The sequence below is a fragment of the Schizosaccharomyces japonicus genome, assembly GCF_000149845.2.
Source record: "Schizosaccharomyces japonicus yFS275 unplaced genomic scaffold supercont5.1, whole genome shotgun sequence".
Lineage (NCBI taxonomy): Eukaryota > Fungi > Ascomycota > Schizosaccharomycetes > Schizosaccharomycetales > Schizosaccharomycetaceae > Schizosaccharomyces > Schizosaccharomyces japonicus.
Genome location: NW_011627860.1, coordinates 2,676,164 through 2,695,643, shown reverse-complemented (window position 1 = coordinate 2,695,643; position 19,480 = coordinate 2,676,164). Strand labels below are relative to the sequence as shown.

At 40.7% G+C, this 19,480-nt stretch overlaps 10 protein-coding genes across 10 annotated transcripts; 5 read left to right on the top strand and 5 right to left on the bottom strand.

The window, feature by feature from the left end:
* The first annotated feature begins 455 nt into the window (after window positions 1-455).
* On the top strand, window positions 456-2,535 carry SJAG_00776 (NEDD8 protease Nep2). Its single transcript, XM_002172007.2, has one exon. The coding sequence runs from the start codon at window positions 803-805 to the stop codon at window positions 1,838-1,840; it is 1,038 nt and encodes a 345-aa protein (XP_002172043.1). The 5' UTR covers window positions 456-802; the 3' UTR covers window positions 1,841-2,535.
* On the top strand, window positions 2,469-4,179 carry SJAG_00777 (fungal protein). The gene is made up of 3 exons (XM_002172008.2): window positions 2,469-2,621; window positions 2,670-2,719; window positions 2,802-4,179. Exons 1-3 carry the CDS (start codon window positions 2,553-2,555, stop codon window positions 3,232-3,234), a joined length of 552 nt encoding a protein of 183 aa, XP_002172044.1. The 5' UTR covers window positions 2,469-2,552; the 3' UTR covers window positions 3,235-4,179.
* On the bottom strand, window positions 3,450-4,499 carry SJAG_00778 (20S proteasome component alpha 7; the record flags this gene model as incomplete). Its single annotated transcript, XM_002172009.1, has 4 exons — window positions 3,450-3,630; window positions 3,699-4,181; window positions 4,228-4,325; window positions 4,467-4,499. 4 exons carry the CDS (start codon window positions 4,497-4,499, stop codon window positions 3,450-3,452), a joined length of 795 nt encoding a protein of 264 aa, XP_002172045.1.
* A 647-nt stretch (window positions 4,500-5,146) lies between these two features.
* Window positions 5,147-6,293, bottom strand: SJAG_00779 (uridylate kinase). Its single transcript, XM_002172010.2, has 2 exons — window positions 6,066-6,293; window positions 5,147-5,825 (listed from the first exon to the last, which is right to left on the bottom strand). Coding segments are annotated over exons 1-2 (606 nt in total). The 5' UTR covers window positions 6,068-6,293; the 3' UTR covers window positions 5,147-5,221.
* A 2,180-nt stretch (window positions 6,294-8,473) lies between these two features.
* On the top strand, window positions 8,474-9,474 carry SJAG_00780 (hypothetical protein). Its single transcript, XM_002172011.2, has one exon. The coding sequence runs from the start codon at window positions 8,537-8,539 to the stop codon at window positions 9,059-9,061; it is 525 nt and encodes a 174-aa protein (XP_002172047.2). The 5' UTR covers window positions 8,474-8,536; the 3' UTR covers window positions 9,062-9,474.
* A 1,054-nt stretch (window positions 9,475-10,528) lies between these two features.
* On the bottom strand, window positions 10,529-11,170 carry SJAG_00781 (P-factor pheromone Map2; the record flags this gene model as incomplete). Its single annotated transcript, XM_002172012.1, has 1 exon — window positions 10,529-11,170. The coding sequence occupies one exon, from the start codon at window positions 11,168-11,170 to the stop codon at window positions 10,529-10,531; it is 642 nt and encodes a 213-aa protein (XP_002172048.1).
* A 453-nt stretch (window positions 11,171-11,623) lies between these two features.
* SJAG_00782 (ribosomal protein subunit S37) lies at window positions 11,624-13,850 on the top strand. The gene is made up of 2 exons (XM_002172013.2): window positions 11,624-12,222; window positions 12,291-13,850. Exons 1-2 carry the CDS (start codon window positions 11,942-11,944, stop codon window positions 12,457-12,459), a joined length of 450 nt encoding a protein of 149 aa, XP_002172049.2. The 5' UTR covers window positions 11,624-11,941; the 3' UTR covers window positions 12,460-13,850.
* SJAG_00783 (NuA4 histone acetyltransferase complex subunit Vid21) lies at window positions 12,507-16,469 on the bottom strand. The gene is made up of 3 exons (XM_002172014.2): window positions 16,264-16,469; window positions 15,753-16,213; window positions 12,507-15,711 (listed from the first exon to the last, which is right to left on the bottom strand). Exons 2-3 carry the CDS (start codon window positions 15,759-15,761, stop codon window positions 12,793-12,795), a joined length of 2,928 nt encoding a protein of 975 aa, XP_002172050.1. The 5' UTR covers window positions 15,762-16,213; window positions 16,264-16,469; the 3' UTR covers window positions 12,507-12,792.
* Window positions 15,909-18,062, top strand: SJAG_00784 (aspartic protease Yps1). Its single transcript, XM_002172015.2, has one exon. It carries the CDS (start codon window positions 16,297-16,299, stop codon window positions 17,920-17,922), a length of 1,626 nt encoding a protein of 541 aa, XP_002172051.1. The 5' UTR covers window positions 15,909-16,296; the 3' UTR covers window positions 17,923-18,062.
* On the bottom strand, window positions 17,952-19,100 carry SJAG_00785 (Sed5 Vesicle protein Svp26). The gene has a single exon (XM_002172016.2). It carries the CDS (start codon window positions 18,800-18,802, stop codon window positions 18,113-18,115), a length of 690 nt encoding a protein of 229 aa, XP_002172052.1. The 5' UTR covers window positions 18,803-19,100; the 3' UTR covers window positions 17,952-18,112.
* Window positions 19,101-19,480: the final 380 nt, after the last annotated feature.

The window sequence follows — 19,480 nt, the reverse complement described above, 5'->3', positions numbered from 1 at the left end:
GCTGACCATTGAGAGACATGTTCGTTCAGTTAGGCTTTGATAGACGCCACCAGTGATCGGTGATGTCCGCATTGTCCAATTATGCACATTTAAAGAATGCGGAGAAGTTTCAGCCGAGAACTGCTAACTTCGGCGCATCTACGTAATGGCTGTGGTCGATCCCACGGAACTTGCGTAAATGAAGCGTCAATTCTTGCTTCTTATTGGTTGTTTGCGTTTGAGTTTTGGGTGGTATAATGGATGGCGAAGCTGAGTGGAGACAAAGGCTTGGTTGTGGCCAATCATGTTAAGCACGGTAATACTCGATGGTCTAGGCTTGCATCCCTTGAAAAAATGCGGAAGCGGCTGGCTCGGTATTGTTGGGGATCCAGCTTTAAACCTCTCTGACTGCACCCCTCTCGGCTACGCAGAAATCCCCCAACCATTATTACCGTTTTCCCCACCACGTACCCCAATTTTTCTCCACGAAACAACAAGTCTCAATTTACTCTCCACACACCCCGGAAAGGGCCATTACTAGACGATTATTCATTGAAAACATCAGTCGCTTCTGTGCTAATTAACCCATAATTAACGTAACCTGAATGGTCCTCTGTATACGTAAGGACGTCGTTGTTCAGAAACTTGTGTTATAGGTGTAGTTCCTTGTTCTTCTTTGGTTTCTTTTTTCTTTTCCTTCTTCATTTGTTTTTTTCGCGAAATTTTCAAGAAATCGCGGACTTTACTTGACCCCGTCTATTGTTCGATCGCTTTCACTCTTTTATTATTATTATTATCGTTGTTATTATTTTCTCCGTTCAAGATGCGTTCTAATTCTATTTTTTCAAAAGACATCAACGAAGTGTCGGCAATACGTTCAGCCGTGTCAGATCGCTCAAGTTCCCGGTGTTCGGAAACCTCGCAGAAAAAGAAGAAGAGAGGTTTTTTTCGTTCTCTGTTCTCCTCGTTTAAACCATCCTCAACTAGTACACAGTACCGTAACCGGATATGGCTCGAGTTTTATGAAGTCTGTCTGCGGAAGGATGACGTTGATCATTTCCGACCGGGTTACTGGGTTCTTGACACAAATATCGACTTTTACTTTGAGATATTACAGTATCGCGTGCTTTTGCCGCGTCCTGCCAGCGTTCGGGATGAGTTTCTACTTATGCGTCCTGCAATGGTTTATTTCTTGTCGCAGGCTCCAGACCCTAGAGAGATCGCCGGCGCTCTTCCTCCTGAGTTAATGAAGGCTTCCTACCTATTTCTCCCTATTAACGACACAAGCGAGAGCGGTATCGAGGGTGGCTCCCATTGGAGTTTATTAGTCGTATCCGTGGAGCAAGGCGTCGGCTATTATTATGACTCCATGACAAATGGAAATGCGAACGACTGCAATCTTGTTGTCCGGAATCTTTCGATTTTGTTAAACAAAAGGTTCACCATCAAGCAGATGAAGGTGCCTCAGCAGGTCAATGACTGTGATTGCGGTCTTCATGTATGCGAGAACACACGGATCCTCTTATACCGCCTACTTCAGAAACCTTATGTCAGCAAGGTCGATATGAACTTGGAGGGTACACAAGTTGATACGGTGAAGCTGCGCAAGGACTTGATGCGACTTATTACACTACTGATCATGCACTATGGCACTAAAATTCCAAAGACGCAAGATTTTCGACCCGATCCCGTTAAAGATGCTAAAATATTCTCTCTCCTCGACCGTCCTGAAGTGATGGAAGTCGAAGCTTTGTATACAAAGAATTCGTCATCTACTCCTACGTCGTCTTCGGCTGTTCATTCTGGCATAGCTACTGACGTTTCTGTGCCGGCACCAGTCCTTCAAACCTCTGTTCATTGATTTTTTTTCAGGCGCTATGCGTCGTTGCGTACACACTACAAACGCAAAATATTGACTGTGTTTACTATAAAAGGTGCATGCAAACCACCATTTTTCATGCATTCATTTCACCGCTTGGTTTTTCGCTCTACAAAGGATATGCATAAGCCCACGCCTCCTCTCTGGCACCCGACGCTCTTTACCCCCAAGTTTTTTGTTAATGCATTACAAGCTCTTGTGTGCACATAGAATATGCGCAGGTGCACACAGCTGTTGAAGAAAGCACTTTTCATTTACTAGCAATGCTCGCAGCGAAATTGAAACACCTACCACAGCGCTGTAACATGTTTTTTCTCCGTCCCAATCATCTGCTCTTACGTCCCACACACCCGCTTTCCGTTTTCGCCTTCTTTTTGTTTTGGATTCTATCTGTAAGTTTTGCTCAAGTCGTACCAATTGGCAAAAGCAATAAACATGATCGTTGCCAATGTATACTTGTTGGTAATTGAATGCTGTCCTTTGTTTTGGCCTCTTATTTGTCTTCCTTGTTATTAAACCTGGTTTCCATTGTAATTATGTAATATATTTTAAACTAATTGTTTGTATAGAAATGAGTTGTTGCCGAGCGAGTTTGTAGTGGTGACCGGTGTGGTAGAGAGAGCACCGAAGGTGAATAGCACACGTTTATAGCTTCGCGTCCGGCTATTTGTGTTCTCTCTCAGTCTTCGAGTTTATGGCTTTGATTAAAAACTCCTATACCGTTCGACAGGTTGCTGTGTCAAATCAGAAAGCTTGCTTTATTGTAAGGTATGGAAAATGTCTGCTCGTACTAACAGGTATTTACAATCAGTGTTATCGACCGAGCAGCACCGTATTGGTAGAAGAGGCAAAACGTGATTTGTAAGTGTTATTTTTTTTTCACTTTAAAGTGGGGATTGAAAAGTGTTCATTGTTTAACTGACTAGCAATGCGTAAACTACAGTTTCTATGTGTGTCGTAGTCATTTACGGGACCCGGGATTTGCAACACCCAATAAGGGAAACACTTTGCAAACAAAAGACACGGAACCGCAGAAGAAAAAACCATCAACGGAAGAAAATGCCACCGAAGAGTCGAGCGAAGACGCTTTGAAGGACAAAACGGATGATAAGAACAATAAGCCCAAGGAATCTAGCGAGAACTCCAAGCAGTCTGAGAATAACGTTGATGCTTTCAAAGGCAGTAACGCAGTGCCGGAGCGTACGAAATCGGAACAGAATCTTAATGGCACAATGTACGGATCTTATATGCTTCATAAAGATATCTATGCACTGCGAGAGCGTGCGGTATTGAATGCCTTCCGTCACCGGCAGACCATGAAGTTGCTTACGGAGAACGGAGGACTACCCAGCGTGCCCAAGAAACAGTTGCATTAATGAAACAGCAATCCAAGCATGGAATATTGTTAGGTTCCGTTAACCCCTTTCTACGGTCTACGAAACGTTTTCATATACAGGGAATAAAGTCATGACATGAGTGATGATAAGTAGACAGGGGAGGATACAAATGTGAATGTGTAAGACAAGAGCATGCACCCAGAATTCAGTGCAAGACGTAAATACTGTCTATTTTGACGAATGAAGCGAACACTCTACTGCATGCTCACATCTTCAACTTCGTCCTCACCTTCAATAGAGCGTTGAGCATAAGCCTCTGCCTCTGCCAAGAGATCATCGGGGACGGGAACATGCATACCATTTGTCTCTGCACCCACCCAAGTCATTTCAATTTCATGCTGTTTGTTCGTTTCTTCATCTCTGGTTGTGTAGAGGCTGTAAAAGTTAGCGACAGTTTCTTCACAAAAATACTAAAAGCATTGGTCTCCTGGTTCGGAACATACATTTTTGCTGCCTCTTTCACCGCGTCTTTCATGGAAATGTTTTTAAAGTCGAGTTTTTCGAGCTCGTTGCGGGCGACTTGACGTCCCTTGCCAGCAGCAGCACCATTGTAGCCCCAGTATACACCATTAGGCTCAATCATGTACAGATGAGGGCCCTGCTTATCGTACGTAGACAGAAAAGACATGACACCAAAGGGACGAACGCTGGAGTAGCATGTGAAGACTTGAACATAGTTACCCAGTCTGTCAGCCAGCGTGTCGCCCAAAATAGGAGAACGGTAGTTGTCACGCCAATTCATTGCCTCTTCCCGAGCACGATTCACAAGGTGTTGGCCATCGGGAATGAATCCAGTGGCAGCAAGACCAACATGACGGTCGACGGTTGCAATTCTTTTATTCGCCTTGGGTTTAAGTAGTTTGCTAGTAACAACAGAGTCGAGAGCAAGAATAACACCGTCTTTACATTTTATACCAATGCAAGTACTATCATAAGTCAGCAATGCTATCGATAAAAGCAATTCGTTCGTACCTTGCATTTTCTACTGCTTTGTACGCGTATTCCGCCTGGAAAAGACGTCCGTCAGGGGAGAAAAATAATCCCAAATCGTATCCTGTGCCGATAGAGCTCTGTTTATTAGCAATTTGACCGAAATCCGCAAACTCCTTACCATTTGTTGATGGTTGTAGTGGACGCGAACGCGTTCGAACCCAAACCTGAAAAGACAGTCACAAATGCATAAATAGAGGTGCAGTGAACCACGAATTTACCATCAGCACATCACTCTCCACTGTGAACAGCATTGCCTGGCACAGTAGTTTGTAGGGCACGGATCATGGCTTATTGTGAGCATGTGAAGTGTTCGTGTTGTTGTTTGGTTTGAACCTGCCTTGAAGAACCATGCCGGACGTACGGGCGAACGCTGCACTTCCCCGATCTCATACGCGCAGAAATGTGCTTTTCATTCCTCGGGGGGGTAAGGTCGGAGGAACATCTTCGTTGCGTGCTCGTGAGGAGCGGTGAATGATTAATTCAGCCAGATGTACCAGAAATTCGACAAAAGCACACAAGTGTGGATGTCTTGGAACGCATCTGAGAAGATTTCTTTTAGTGCAATGTGCGGCACCTGCTTTGCGGGAAACTCAATTCCGACTAATCTTGCACGTACGTCCTGCGTGGTTCATTGAGGTGGGTCAGCTGGGTGTTGTTAGATATTGTTTAGCTTAGATGGAATCGTTTGACAATCATACTCGAGTGTGGGAGTTGGATTTGGTTATCGCTGTTTTGTTGTTGTTTTTTGCGTTTGTTTTGTCGATATGTGTGTCTCTTTATGGAGGAACTTGTGCTCGTTATTCAGCATATGTACGTTTCCTTTCTGGTTTTGCAAACGGGATTCGCTTGGTTAGTCGACGAATTGAAAGAGAGAAGTTCTATAGTGCTAGTGATAAGGTCCTGGTAGGTACAATCCGTAATCTCCATTTAATAATGTCTATTTCTATATGATTTAATACATAAAATGTCTCCCCTACAATCCCAGTGCCTTGTTCATAGCGGCACAAGTGTCTTCAAAGACAGTGTCGGGGTCGTTCTCAGCGTTGATGGTGACGCAGCGGCCACGTTCCTTCATGGCATCAATGACCGGCATGCTAGTCTCAACGTAGGTAACGAAGCGCTTCTTGATGGACTCCGTGTTGTCGTCCTCTCGACCGCTCGTTTTGCCGCGGTTCAAAAGACGGGCAAGCATTGTTTCTTGGCCGCATTGGAAAAAGAGTGTAGTCAAGGCAGGGCAAACCATCTCTTCAAAAGCCTGGTATTGATCAAGCTTACGAGGGAAGCCATCAATCAAAAAGGTGTCGATACCCTCAGCGGAGTAATCCTTCATCTTTTGCTCAAGCAGCTTAATTGTAATTTCCTTGGGCACGATTTGACCTTCCTTAATGTATGTCCGAATGAGATCGCCGTACTTGCTGCCTTCACGGCTCTGTTCTTCACGAAGACAGTCGCCGGCAGAAATGTGAGCAAGCTTGTACTTTTTGACCAAGCGAGAGCATTGTGTGCCCTTTCCAGCGCCAGGACCACCAAGGACGTAAATTACTTTGTAGGGAGACTCGGTAGCAGTAGCAGAGGTCCTGTGGGTTAGTAAAGATGTCAAAACAGAGAAATTTATGAATAACTACGTCAAGCAAAGAGAGACTAAAACGACAACAGATAACCACTAGCGTTAAAGCTGATAGTTGCAGAGAGAAAAAAAAAGAAAAATATTAAAAATTCAACAGAACAGTTAATCGTGGGTTTCTTCATCTTCTCCTGTCCTTCCAACTCGTTTAACGTCCCCTCTGAATAGTTTTCCGTAGTCACTCTTTACTTACATTTCCGTTAATTATTAATTAATGTCTTTCTTGTATGTTCCTTGGTTCTGGTTGGGAACTGCTAAACGCTGCTTGTCAGACTCAACTCCCTTATTACGAAGAAAACACCACTGGCCCGCCAAATCCACCTTCAGAGCGGTCGGGTGTGACTCATCAGTACATGAGGCTGAACGTCACGTCGGCAAAGAGCCGCGGCCCATGTGAAGAACGATGGCATCTTTGTGGGATGACTACAATGTTGCAGTTTGCTTCCGCGGAAAAGAACGGAAGAGAAGGACAGAGAAACGGGGTAACAAGACGACACAGAGGTCTTATAATTTACGGCATTAGAGTATTATTACTTGAGATTATGGAAGGACGTGGTAGCGAACGAGTTAGTAGAAAGGGGTACCGAAATTGCAGCAGTTAATTGCAAACAGCTGTAACTGTAGAGGTTTTATATTAGCAGTTTACGAGCGTCGCCATACTGCTCGTCAACATAATATATTACGAATACATTTGTGCATTCCATTTTGAAAATATACGATACTAACAATTCATCATTTACGACAACTCATAAATTTATTTGGCGACTCTCTCTCTATAGGTTCATTGGTTCGTGTCAGTGCCAAAATGCACATGATTTGTTGTAGTACCATACGAGAAACGGTATAACATTTGAATCTGAATATGTGCCGCAACCTTGACAAAAATTGCAAATTTGGCTAACATTCATCAAATGTTGCATATGCGATAATTTTTTAGTTAGGTTAACTAAACAAGTTAGTCAACAGAGAATCCGGGGTGACGTGGACTAAAGTCGGCTAAATCAATATTCACAGTCATGAAAGAATGTACAGCTCTAAACTGTAACGTTAGACTACTCCGGACCAATGGCTGTTTTGTATTGAAAAGCCTAGTGTTAAGCCTCTAGCATACAAGTTTTAGGGATCTAGTGTTGTTGCAACAGCTATGTAGTCGTTATAATCGTTGATCGACGGTAAGGTATTATTATTATTCGCACATAGAAGAATCAAAATAGTACACCATCCTTGCTTAAGATCCTGAATACATTTTAAAAAGTCCTATTGATAAACGAAAGACATCGATCTAAATTTCTTTGTGTGTCCATTACGGTTATTTTGCCCCTTTAACATTAATCTTGTTTTAAAGCTGATTTAAAGACATATGTTTTTTTCTTTTCTTTTACAAGTTGTGTTTCCTATTTCAGTAAATCAAAGTCTAGCGTAACCATCATTATATTATTGCTTAATTAGGCTAATGCGGACAGGCACATTGTTTTTTTTTTTTTTTTTTTTCCTTCTTTTTTTTTGTATTAATTATAACAAACATTTGCTAACATGTAATATGTAAAAATGGTACAAACGTTTTTTACTATAATGTTTAAGAGGCGAATTGTCATTGACAAATAAGCTATTCTTAAACATTTTGGTCAAGCATTGATGCAACTAAGAGTTTAATACTAATCTGTATTTGGAAATCTATTAAAAGAAAGGACATGTTTATGAATGTTTGCACTTTGGTTCTATACTGCACAAACGTTAATGAAACAGCATTGCCTTCTAATATTAAAACATAAAGGGAGAGTACAGAATAGATAGGTAACTGCTTAATTACTAATCTTAGATGACTATATTTCTCTTAGTTAGTGAAACTTCTTTGACATCAACTTCTTGCTCGATGAGGAACCTTTATCTACAAGGTCGGGTTCCTTTATAAGTTGGTAAACAAAGAATGCACAATTATTCCGGCGGTTGTGGTTTTACTTTTTAAGTCGTGGCTGTTTAATCACTATAATATCAGTGGACCCTTAAGGATTGTATCTTACAAAGCCACCGTTACGAACCCTTGCAAGCTTAATCAACCGAGGGGTGCATTTTTTAACATTGATTTAGACGAATCTGAAAACAACTATAATATCAGTGTGGTTTTCTTCGTTTGGCTGAATTGACTCGGGTAAACTACTATATCAAAAATATAATCTTTGAAATAGCTTTACAACAAGAGCGCAATTGTGACTCACCGCACTTGATTTTAATAAAAGCGAAACCTTATTACCAAAGGTTTCCAATCAAGGGGCCTACAGTATGTATTTTCCCAAGGCTTTGCTACGCTGTAACTTCGCGTATTTCCGGAGTTAGCAGTAATGGAGAAATACAATTGCGCCGATTCGCCTCACTGATTCGGTTTTCCCACATCACATGCTACTGTTAATATGTATTCAACATCATTTAGGGCTATTTTTTTCGCAAACCTAGAAGTTTTTTTCAGAATTGTTTCTATTGGAAGATAGTTTTTCCGCTATGAGAAGCGTGAGAGTGAATAGTCAATCACATGAAGTCCATGTGCTCGTCTCATGGCACGTGTAGCATCTGCTTGTCGTTGTCGAAGATTAGTAGCGCTTGTATAAATACTTTGGTTGTATTCGTTATATAGACATCCTCATCGAATTCTAACAATTGGACATTGCAATGAAGCTGAACTTTCTGAACATTAATCTCTTGTTGCTTCTGCAATTCTTCCATAAGGCTGCAGCCGATGGAACAGATGGTGTTAAAATGAATTGTGACTATGTAAAACCCACGAAAGAAAGTGTCATAGGAATGATAGTTTTGGAGATCGATCCTTTAAAAACCGCTTCATTTTCTTATCTTGTCTATGGTCCCGGAATGATCGATTTTTCATTGGGTAATGAAACTGGGTTTATTGTTAATAACGAAAATGGTAAAACCGTGTATACGGGATCTTTCAGACCAAGAAACAGCACCGACAACTTTCTTTATTTTATCTTGGCTGGTGGAGCAGGCGAATATTGTGTTCTAACGCGGCCATTGTATGCAAATAATAGTGATTATAACGTGGATGTCGACTTTACGAACGATACCCGGACGGTTGATAAAGTGGTGAGCTCGTCTGCTTCGAGAACAAACTTTGTGCATTATATTTTTATATCTGTTTCTGCTGTTCTTCTTTTTTGTTTTAATTTGTTTCTGTAATTAGAAATGGTGAACATTACATTGAGGAAGCCTATCTATTCATAGCCAAGACGACTGCGTTAGTGCTATTTTGATATTGGTTTTGTTTTTCTGAGTAACTTAGGGCTCTATGTAAGTAACCTATTCATTACAATTTCTCGTTAATTGTTGAAATATGGCGGTGCTTGACAAAATCAACAACTTGTACAATACAGTTTAAAGTTTAAATTTTTTGTTGTTTGGTAAGTTTGATTTGAAGTTCATAGTTACAGTAATATTTCTCAGTAATTGAAATTGAAAAGTCCAAGTAAAGAAAAATAAAAGCGCCATACTATAGTTCGTGGTTAACGAATACACTGATAATTAGTATATCAATTTAAGAGTTTTTCGCAATCAATCAAATACTGAAAAGAATCAATTACAACCAATTAAGTGCTTTCAAAAACAGTACATCGGAAAACGCTAGATTCCACAGAACATGCTATTCTCTCTCACCGAGAATATTAGTGTTGAACAGAAAACATGGCTATTAAGTAACAGGTGATTACAGTTTCTAGAAGCAAATTGTATAGAATAATTAGAAAGAGAATATTGATACTGCTTATTTTTGGATTTTAACCGTAGAAATAAGTTGTATATTAAAACGAATACGTTGAAAAATTGGAATTAGAATCTCAGAATAAAAAGAGATTGATGAAATTCGTATATATATATATTTGCTTATATAAAGCAAGATTTAGTGTATAGTACGCTGCAAAACGATAGCTAAATGATAGGAAACGGAAGAAAAATGGGAAAATAATAAACAATAAAACTTCTACACCGAAATGTCCTTATACGGAAAGCAACAAAAGAAAATAAAAAAAATAAAAATATGTTTTTATTATCAAAATATAATTATCACTTAAGGAATTCTTTCTCTTTAGACCTGTTATCATTGTACGCACTTCATTTTGATAAACCATTAAATCAAATTGACAGAACCTTTTCTGGTCAATACTAATGGTCCTGTCCCTACATTAAATAGCCCTTTAATTTTTTATTGATTCGTTGTTAAGGCACTAAACTTAATTACTTTAAGAGCATCTCAAACTTAGCATACTTCTATATAAGTGACGGAGCAGTCCAGTTTATCAGTCTCTACAGGCATAGGTGAACAGAATATTATAGGCTAACCCATTGTATATTAAGTGAACTCTTGATCATTTTCTTAAACAGCAACAACCCCTCTCGCATAATAAGAAATTACTTCAATGTGCATTCCATGAGTTAATATATGGCCATAATTATTTTTGCAGAATTGCTTAACTAAAATTATTAATTTGTTTTAGATAATACATTAAACATGACGTTGAGTGTGTACACACATGTAGAGCAAGAAAATCATCTGAAAATGTGTTCCAAAACATCAAAAGGTATCGGATTATGCAAGTTATTGTGAATGTACTAGTACATGCACCCGAAAGTAACGCTACCAAGTAAGTATTCTTACTCGTAGTCTTTAAGAATTGTCTCAACCATCTCAGTTGCATTGAGACCAGAGGCAGCGATACTCGTATCATTCGAATAAAGGAGGTAGGAAAGAAGATCCATTTCAGACTCAGCCTCTTCTTCTTGAGCATCAGTCAAGGCACGCTTCTTCAAGTTGGCAGTGTCAGGATTACGGAAATTCCACCAGTGAGAAAGCATTTGCTTAACGCGGTCGCTAACACGGCGCTCAGGCTCAGAACGCTTCAAATTGGCAGTGTCAGGGTTACGGAAGTTCCACCAGTGCGACAACATCTGCTTGACGCGGTCGCTGACACGGCGCTCAGGCTCAGAACGCTTCAAGTTGGCAGTGTCAGGGTTACGGAAATTCCACCAGTGAGAAAGCATTTGCTTAACACGGTCGCTAACACGGCGCTCAGGCTCAGAACGCTTCAAATTGGCAGTGTCAGGGTTACGGAAGTTCCACCAGTGCGACAACATCTGCTTAACGCGGTCACTAACACGACCTTCCAAGACAACTTGTTCAGTAGAAAGAAGTTCAGGAATAATAGGAGCAGCAGCTTCAACGGCATCAGAACTAGGAACTGGAGCAGCAAAGGCAGAAGCGAAAAGAGAAAGAATGAAAATAGCAGAGAACTTCATCTTGAAAATTGAATTGAATTGGAACACTTAAAGAAAGCGAAGAAAGACTGGTGAAGTGGAAGTGAGATGGAAAGAATGCTTGATTTCCTGATGAATAAGAGCGAAATTGAACCAGTATTTATAGAATCCATAACTGTGTTTACGATTCTTTGTATCCCTCGTGTTTACTAGCATATTCACACATTACTACAAGCATAGATGTGCCCAAACAGCAAGTTTGCCAAATTTGAAGCCGAATGCTTGCTCTTTCGTTTCGGTTAAACGCTTTCATCCGTTTGATACCTTGCAATCATTGGTTGATACGTAGTAAATATAAGCCAATATTCAGGATGAGCGACAGGGTTCGATACATTTTTTCGGTTCTGACGATTATTGGTTGATTAAATATCTTAATGCGGAGAACAATGGGAGTATAATACTATCTTAACGAATCAGAATATTTTGCGCTTCATTGTTTTGCTGATCTGCAGTGCATTAAGCATCCATAACCGGCACAGGCTGGTTGTTTTGGGAAAATCAATATCAGTCGGGTATACGCAGTACAAAAAAAATAGCCTTTTTGCGTTCATTTTAGCCGCCATAGTATTCTTTGTCCTCGAAACCGTTTATTCATTGTTCTTTCAGCATTTCAGAGAAATTAAAGCTTCGCTTAGATGACACTCTTATCTAAGAATGCTACACCAAATGTACTACACCATGGAGCCGTTATGATAAATTCAGTCAAGAGCAGTCGTAACGACTTGAGTTAGAAATAATCTTTTGGGTTTCGAGATGGTTTTTCTCTTGGGGGTCTCACTCCCAGACCACAAACCCGTTAAATATGCGCTGACATCTTTCTATGGAATCGGTCGCATTACAGCAGAAGCAATCTGTGCTCGGTTATCTTTCCACGATACCCTAAAAATACAAGATTTAACTGAAACACAATTAACAAGGCTTTCACAAATCTTGAACGGGATGACTTTAGAAAGTGATTTAAAACGTGATGTTCAAAAGAATATCGCAAGATATGTACAAATCCGTAGCTACAAAGGTTTGCGGCATAGTGCTGGGTAAGTCTCTAATCCATTAGTAGTGCAATCATGTTCTTCTTTTAGTAGGCTGACTAACATACCACAAGACTCCCAGTTCACGGACAGAGGACAAGGACAAACGCAAAGACCGCAAAAAAACTAAACAGAATAACACGCCGGTACTCAACGTTTATAACTTGCGCACCGAGATCTGCAGCCATGTTATTAGAAAGAATCACATTTCCATTTTTAAGTATACTTAAAAAAACAGGTTGATCAAAAACATTCCTTTCCCAAATGGTAAAGAAACTACATTACGAATAGCCACGAGAATGTACGAGTAATCAGATTATTATAGTATTTTACAGTGTGATTGTATGAGAAAAGTCTGAAAAGAACCAAATACAATTAGCATCGTAATGGAATAGCACGTGCAGAAAGCAGATAATCGCTGAGGCACAAAATACGAATAGATATAAACATTTAAGTTGTTCTGAGTTCGTCAAACAATATAAGCCTGCATCTGAAGTTACTCCATCATCATTAAAAAATTTCTTTTCTGCTCTTGCTCAACGTGTTTTATATCAATAAAGTTAGATTGATTGATTCCTAAGGAACGTCAGACATAATATTTTTTTGTCTTGGAACACCGCCGGATGACTGCAAAGATGAGAACTGTTGCATTTGCTGCCGAGACAATGGAACAGTTGGAGAACTCATTCCACGATGAGGAGTCCGACCTTGAGCATGGTACTGCATTAGCAAAGCAGCATTTCGTTGTGCCTGCACTTGCTGTAATTGTGCTTCACGTTCAGACTTAAGCCTTGACAACTCCAAAGGAGAAGGTACTGGTGGTGGATTTTCAGTGTTTGCCTTTGGCCGAGATATAACTTTTCTTGACAATGCTGCCTTTTTTGCTAACTCTCGTTTTTTTATAACTTTTCTCATTGCGTCAAAGATTAATGACTGTTGATAATTTCTCGAAACCGAAGGCAAAAGCAAAGACGATGCCTTTGTGTTGGCAGAGAGGTAATCCTTTATTGCGTTGTTTATATGTCGTTCACTGTTTGTATTGGATGATGTCAATTCATCAAGACGCTGTTGAGCCAAGCGAGCATAGGTGCCAACGAGCTGTGCGTTTGCAGCTTGAGGATCAATCTGAACCCAACGCTCAAAGCAGCTCCACGCTGTCCGCCGCTCTTTAGCCGTAATATATAAACCACTTGGCGTAAGCAATCGAGACACAAAGTCCCAGTTATAAGAATAACGGTTTAGTAAGGAAAGCAACAATTCGTCCTCCTCCGGGCTCCACGAGGCTTCCGACGAGTCACGTTTGAAAGGAGGGCATGGCGGCCTAATGGTAAGAATAAAATGTATTCGCTTCCTCCTATGTTCGTTGAACTCTTCAGACTCAATAACTTCTCCTCGAAATTGTTTCGAATGAAGTTCAGGCAAATGCTGGGACCGTTTTCTAGGCAACAAATTGCATTCCGACTTTAGTTTTGTTTTTGCCAGGGAAAAGCGAGAGAGGGGTACGAAGGGAAACTGGTCGACGGTATTAATGTAGGAATCATTAGAGGGATCTGGGGGAGCGTATAAAGGAACTGAATTTAGAGCAAACATGATTTGAGGGTTTGAAATGGTAACCAAAGGTTCATCTGAGGATGCCGCCTCAAAAAGCCGTACCGCATCGCCAGCGATGTCAGGTTCAGCCGTAATAGCCTCACTAGATGTGTCTAATGACTTACTAGTTGACGGTTCACTGAGGGAAGCAGAAGCTGGTGAGTTCCGCTTTACACATAGTGATTTTTTATCTTCAGCATTATGATAATCCAAGACCCAATAGGCAAGCCGTTTTGCCATTACCATTTTCCACTGTCGCTCTTGTGAAAAATCCATGGAGAGCCATTGCATCTCTTCCAATAAAAAATCATGATGTGACTTTTTACGAGGAAGAGATTTCGCTCGTATTGGCTGACAAAACGACCATTGCTGTTTATCCTTCAACGCTTTGACTCTTAAGAGCACATGCCGAAGAATATTTTCTTTGTTGACGTGCATCCACTGCTCAGTTCGAACACATTTGTGTGCGAGTTCAACTAATGGCTGCAGTGGTTGCATTTCTGTTCGTAATAGCCATGATTCAACCGAGCCGTCTCGAGTTCTATTAATGACGGGTTCCGGTGCGATTAACGTTGAAGGAAGCGTGACTCTGAGATCAAGTTCGCTAGGAGGTAACTGGCGAAGAGTTTCTTCTACCTGCGTTTCTGGTACCGACAACTGTTCCTCAGTAACGGGTTCTACAGGCATACTTGACTCCGGTTCTGGTTCTGGTTCTACAGTTGCTTGAACAGTCTCTGTGACCTTTTCTTTCTCAACCTCCACTGCAGCACTTATTTCGGTAGGCTGTTCTTGCGGAATATCGAGAGGTTGTGTTGATGGCGGCGAGTGAACTGCATCAATCTTAACAACGGCTGGGGCAGTATACACAGTTCCTTCTGTCGACTCCTCCGTTTTTAAAGTAAGAGGCGGGAAAAAATCTCCTTGAGGCGATGCTTCTTTCTTCACAGATTCCTGCTCTGATTCAGAAGTTACATGCTTCGGTGAAATAGGTACTGAGGTAGAAGCAACAGTTTCTGGTTGGGGTTCCGCGGAAGCCTTTTCAACTGTTTCCGTTATAGCTACCACTTCCTCCTTAGCTGCTGGTTTCTGAGAAATTTCCGTTTCAGTAACGGTGGGGGAATGAGCAGTATCATCAATAATGAGTGATGCCTCTTTAGGGAGAGCTTCTGGCTCAGGCTCAACAGGCAAAACAGGAGAAGGGGAAAGATGAGCAGTCTTCGGTGATTCCAAATTACTAGACACAGAGGTGTCCCGCATTTCTTCACTTGCTTTTCCTTCAATGACGATTGAGGTTTGCTCGGAAATCTCCTTCACTTCTGGAAGCTTGGGTTCAACAATCTGAGGCTGCGGAGCTGTTACTGATTCATCGGCGGATTCTGTGGGGATTGTTTCAGGTACAACTTCAGATACAGCCATTAATTCAGGAGCAGTCGTTTCCTTCGATTCAGCGGATGCTTCGTGGGTCTCCGAAACTTTTTGCTCAACAGCTTCCGGAATTTGTTCGGTCGAAGCAATATCTTCTTCTTGCCTCTTCACAAGCGCATCCAATTGAGGAGTTGACAGCGCTGGCTCTTGTTCAATTTCGTTAAGTGTCTCCGGCTGAAACTTTCCTTTTACGTTATTCGCGACAAATGAAGTCCAGTCTTTCAATTGTGCTTCCGAGAATGTGTCCTCGCCAGAAAAAAGAGCATTTAGATCCTGAAATTTTGTCAGCAGCCAAAGACGCTTGAGTAGTTGCTCTTTGTATCGCTTAAGCTGCTGAAGAGAACTATCGATTTTTTCGTGATCCGATTCATTCTCTAAAATTGGTTTTTCATCTAAACCGGTCTTTTCCAAAAATGTATGAATGGTTACAGCCGTTTCATCGATGTTCACTCCGTTTTCATTTGAATCAAATTGGTTTTCCTAAGATATTGTCAGATGGACCGAAATACACACAAACTTACCGTTCCCATGACATAGTTTGGACTGGAAGTCAGCTGTAAAGAACTACGAGAGGTTACAACCGTCTACGTAGCCTGTGTAACGTTTTTTTGAAAATGTTTTTCAAAGGTGGTGTAGCCCTCTCCCAGAAACAAATTGATACACTTTGACACCACAGCAAGAAAACGAAAACGATATTTAACGTCTTTTCAACAACCTTTTCGAATATCTAACTGCTTTTGAAGAATTCCAGTTACTTCGTTCTTTTTTTTGCACATGAAATGTTTTTTTTCTGATCCCTAGGAACTGTACTGCTTGCCTTCTACTTAAACGAATTCAGGCTTTTGGTTGCAAATAACTTAACCAAAAAAAAAAAACAAAAAAGGAAAAACGTCTGTCCATTGGATTCCATTTTTAATAAATAATCCGGGTGTTTTTGTTTGGCAAAACAATCTAATGTCCGGTTATTTATTTTTCTTGTGAACTGCATTCATTAGTTAATTTTACTTTCACCTTTTCTTTCCGTGATATTACTATCTGCACTTAAAAAAGCCCACATATCATTGTATGGTCTTGCTCACGCTCCTTTTGCTCTTCTTTGGAGTACTGGAACAGTGCGTTGCACTTACTAAGGTTGGTGACAATATATACTCTTTCTCTTTCACTTCGCTGCCAAGCCCTGCCGACTCTCAACCTATCCATTCGGCAAAAAAATCAAAGCGTTTTATCTCTAGTAATGTCGCTGCTTTGGCACTAAGGATTGAACAATATACACATTATGTTACAACAGTTACTCTTGGAGCTCCTGGAAAACCATACACCGTTATCGTTGACTTAGAGAGTCCTTATTCATGGCTCACCTACGACCGGGTGATAGCATTTAATCCAACGGAAACTTTCTGGGAGCCACCTGAATCTCAATGGTCCACGGAAGAACTTCGAGCGCTCATGTGCTCGTCCACTACCGATCCTTGTTATCATGCAAACTCTACTGGCTTTACACTTTTACAGAAGCCAAGTACCTTCCTCCTCTACTATTCGTCAGATAATGTTCTCGTGACTGGCGTAAATATTGAAGACACACTTGAGTTTAATTATGTTCGGAATCTCGTAAACTTTCGTTTTGGTCTTGTTTTAAAAGAGAGTATCCCCAGTGGGTTATATCCTTACAAAGGTGTTCTAGGTCTAGGCCCTCCAGGCACGGTTCTCTCTATAGACAAGACGTTTAACAATCTCGTTTGGTATGATTCCTTTCAACCTCCTTCGTTGCTTGAACAGCTCGTAAAAGTCAAGCTGCTACAAGCTCATGCATTTAGTTTGTATTTCGATTCTACGGGAAATGGTACAGTGCTCTTGGGTGCCGTCGATACAGCCAAGTTTGAAGGGAATTTGACGGTCGTTCCTCTTATTTCGAATACCAATGCAGAAAAATTAGCTGGTGGGTACCAGATTGCCGTCCAAGGAGTTGCTTTCAACAATCTTACGTATAGCTATTGCGTTAAAAACAACTTTGTGGGTGTATTTTCTACAAGATCTACCTATATTTCATTACCATCTCCGCTTGTTTACGCTATTGTTGACTTGCTAGGTGCATCTGCATACACAGATTATTTTACCATCCCCTGTTCCAAGGTGGTTGATTCAGTGAGCTTAACTTTTCTATTCCCCAGCGGGGATACCGTGGACATATACTTGCCTGATCTAATTATTGCCGAACTAGAAGACATTTGTGTTCTTGGTATAGGAGTATCTGAAGACGATATCATATTTGGTCAAGCGTTTATGCGCGTGGTGTATACTGTCATTCACCTTGATCTAAATCTAGCCGGTCTTGCTCAAGTGTCAAACAATGATTCTTCCAACCTTATTGAAATCTCTCCTTCAGAAATTCCTCATTCCGTTTCACCTGCTTACACATCACCATACTCCTCTTTGCATCACCAAATTATCTCAGCATATACGCGAACTGCTTCCTCGTCGCAATCAGTAGAGACGGCGGCTCCAACTTATCCCACATGGATTTTCTCATCATCTGCCATTATCACGCCTAGCTCCCTTCCATCTTATAGCTTGGCAACTGACGTCGTCAGTCAGGACAGCCAACAATCCTCCGCACATCTCTCAACATTTTCACGCTCTTCCCTTTGTTGTGTTTCTCTTATTTGTTTCATAGTTGTTTCATTTATCTTTTAATTGTTTAGCCTTTATCATTCATATACCTTAATTACACTACCAGGTCCCACTCAAACACACATCCTGCTAATCAATCCCCCGTATGTTTCGACTAATTCTTAACCTGTATCCCAAATTAATATACAATTCATTATCCAAAGAGGTGTGTCATCTCTGTCCCAAGTTTGTAATGTTAGAGTTAGCGAACAAATTAGACATAGGATGGACGACTTGAGCGATTCCGATCGTCAAAGCCCAAAACGATAAGAAGACGGTGAATGAAGTCCCCAGTAGAACTGTAAATTTTACGCACAAGATTATGTCGTTTCGATTGTGAAGGCGAGGAAAATGAAGTCGCACCATTGATAGATGGCGAAGAAGCGGTTGGAAGATCCATGTCTGCTGCAGTGAAAGAAACGAAAAAGCCCATAGGAATAGCCCAAACGCAGATTCCCATAAACGAGGCTATCTCCGAGAAACTTGCTCGTGATGTATTGTTCAGGGAGAACAGATCGTAGGTGTTTCCAGTATTACCACGATTGAACTGGTGTTCTTGGAAAAACCTATACCAAAACCAATGATTCAAAAGGACAAGTACAGAAGCCAACAGAAATTTCGGTCTTGTGAACCTGAATACAGGGTATGTGTCCAAATTCGATTTGTACACAAACAAGCTAAATAAAGAGAAGCACGACAGCAGTTTAGGAAACCCGTCAAAGATGACTAACAGTACAATGATCGCCATCACTATATATATCATCCTTTCCAAAATTCTTTTCGCGAACTGAGTATGCTCTTCTACAAGTTCTGAAAGATAATATAGAGCGCAAGCAATGCTGATAGTCAAACTGACAAAACCTAAAGCTGTACCAGCATAAGAAAGTAATGTGAAGAAACCCATCCTGAAATTAAAATAATAGAACGAACACCCTCAACAGTTTTTGAAACGCTTGAGCAACAAAATGATAACCGTTTGGCTTTTTAAATGAAGGAATACAAAAATATGCGTGTATCTCGAATGCGACGTATTAGGGATATCTTAGTCACAATTCATCTATTGATACGCAATTTCCGTCAAAATAACACAGAGAAGCGGTTGTTTACAGTGAAATAACCACGGTTGTTATAATTCCCAGTGCTTCCTAAAACGCAAATGTGTTATGGAAAAGGTAAGTTGGCTGGGCGCCTCGCAGCAAAATTAAGTTAACCTCAAGAGACGTAAACACTTGCGTCATCGCCTCCGTTAACGAGCTTTCTTATTGCTTAGATCACTTTCACCAGTCAGGTTACGAGGCTTGCTTAACACTTCCCTTAATAGGTTTTATGATTGGTTAATAAGGGTCTTGTGCGGCGCAAACATTTGAGTTGAAAATCTCCATTGAGGGAAAAAAATCTGCGGCAATTTAAAAACAAAAACACGAACGATATCATGGTTTATTTGAGTCTTGTTATCGTAAGCAAGAAACTTTAGTGTATAAAGCTATGACTATATTGTTTTCTTTTCATTGGCAGTAGCCTTTAAGAAAGTTGCGTTAGAGGCAAACAGATACAGCAAAACAATAGATAAATAAAATACAGC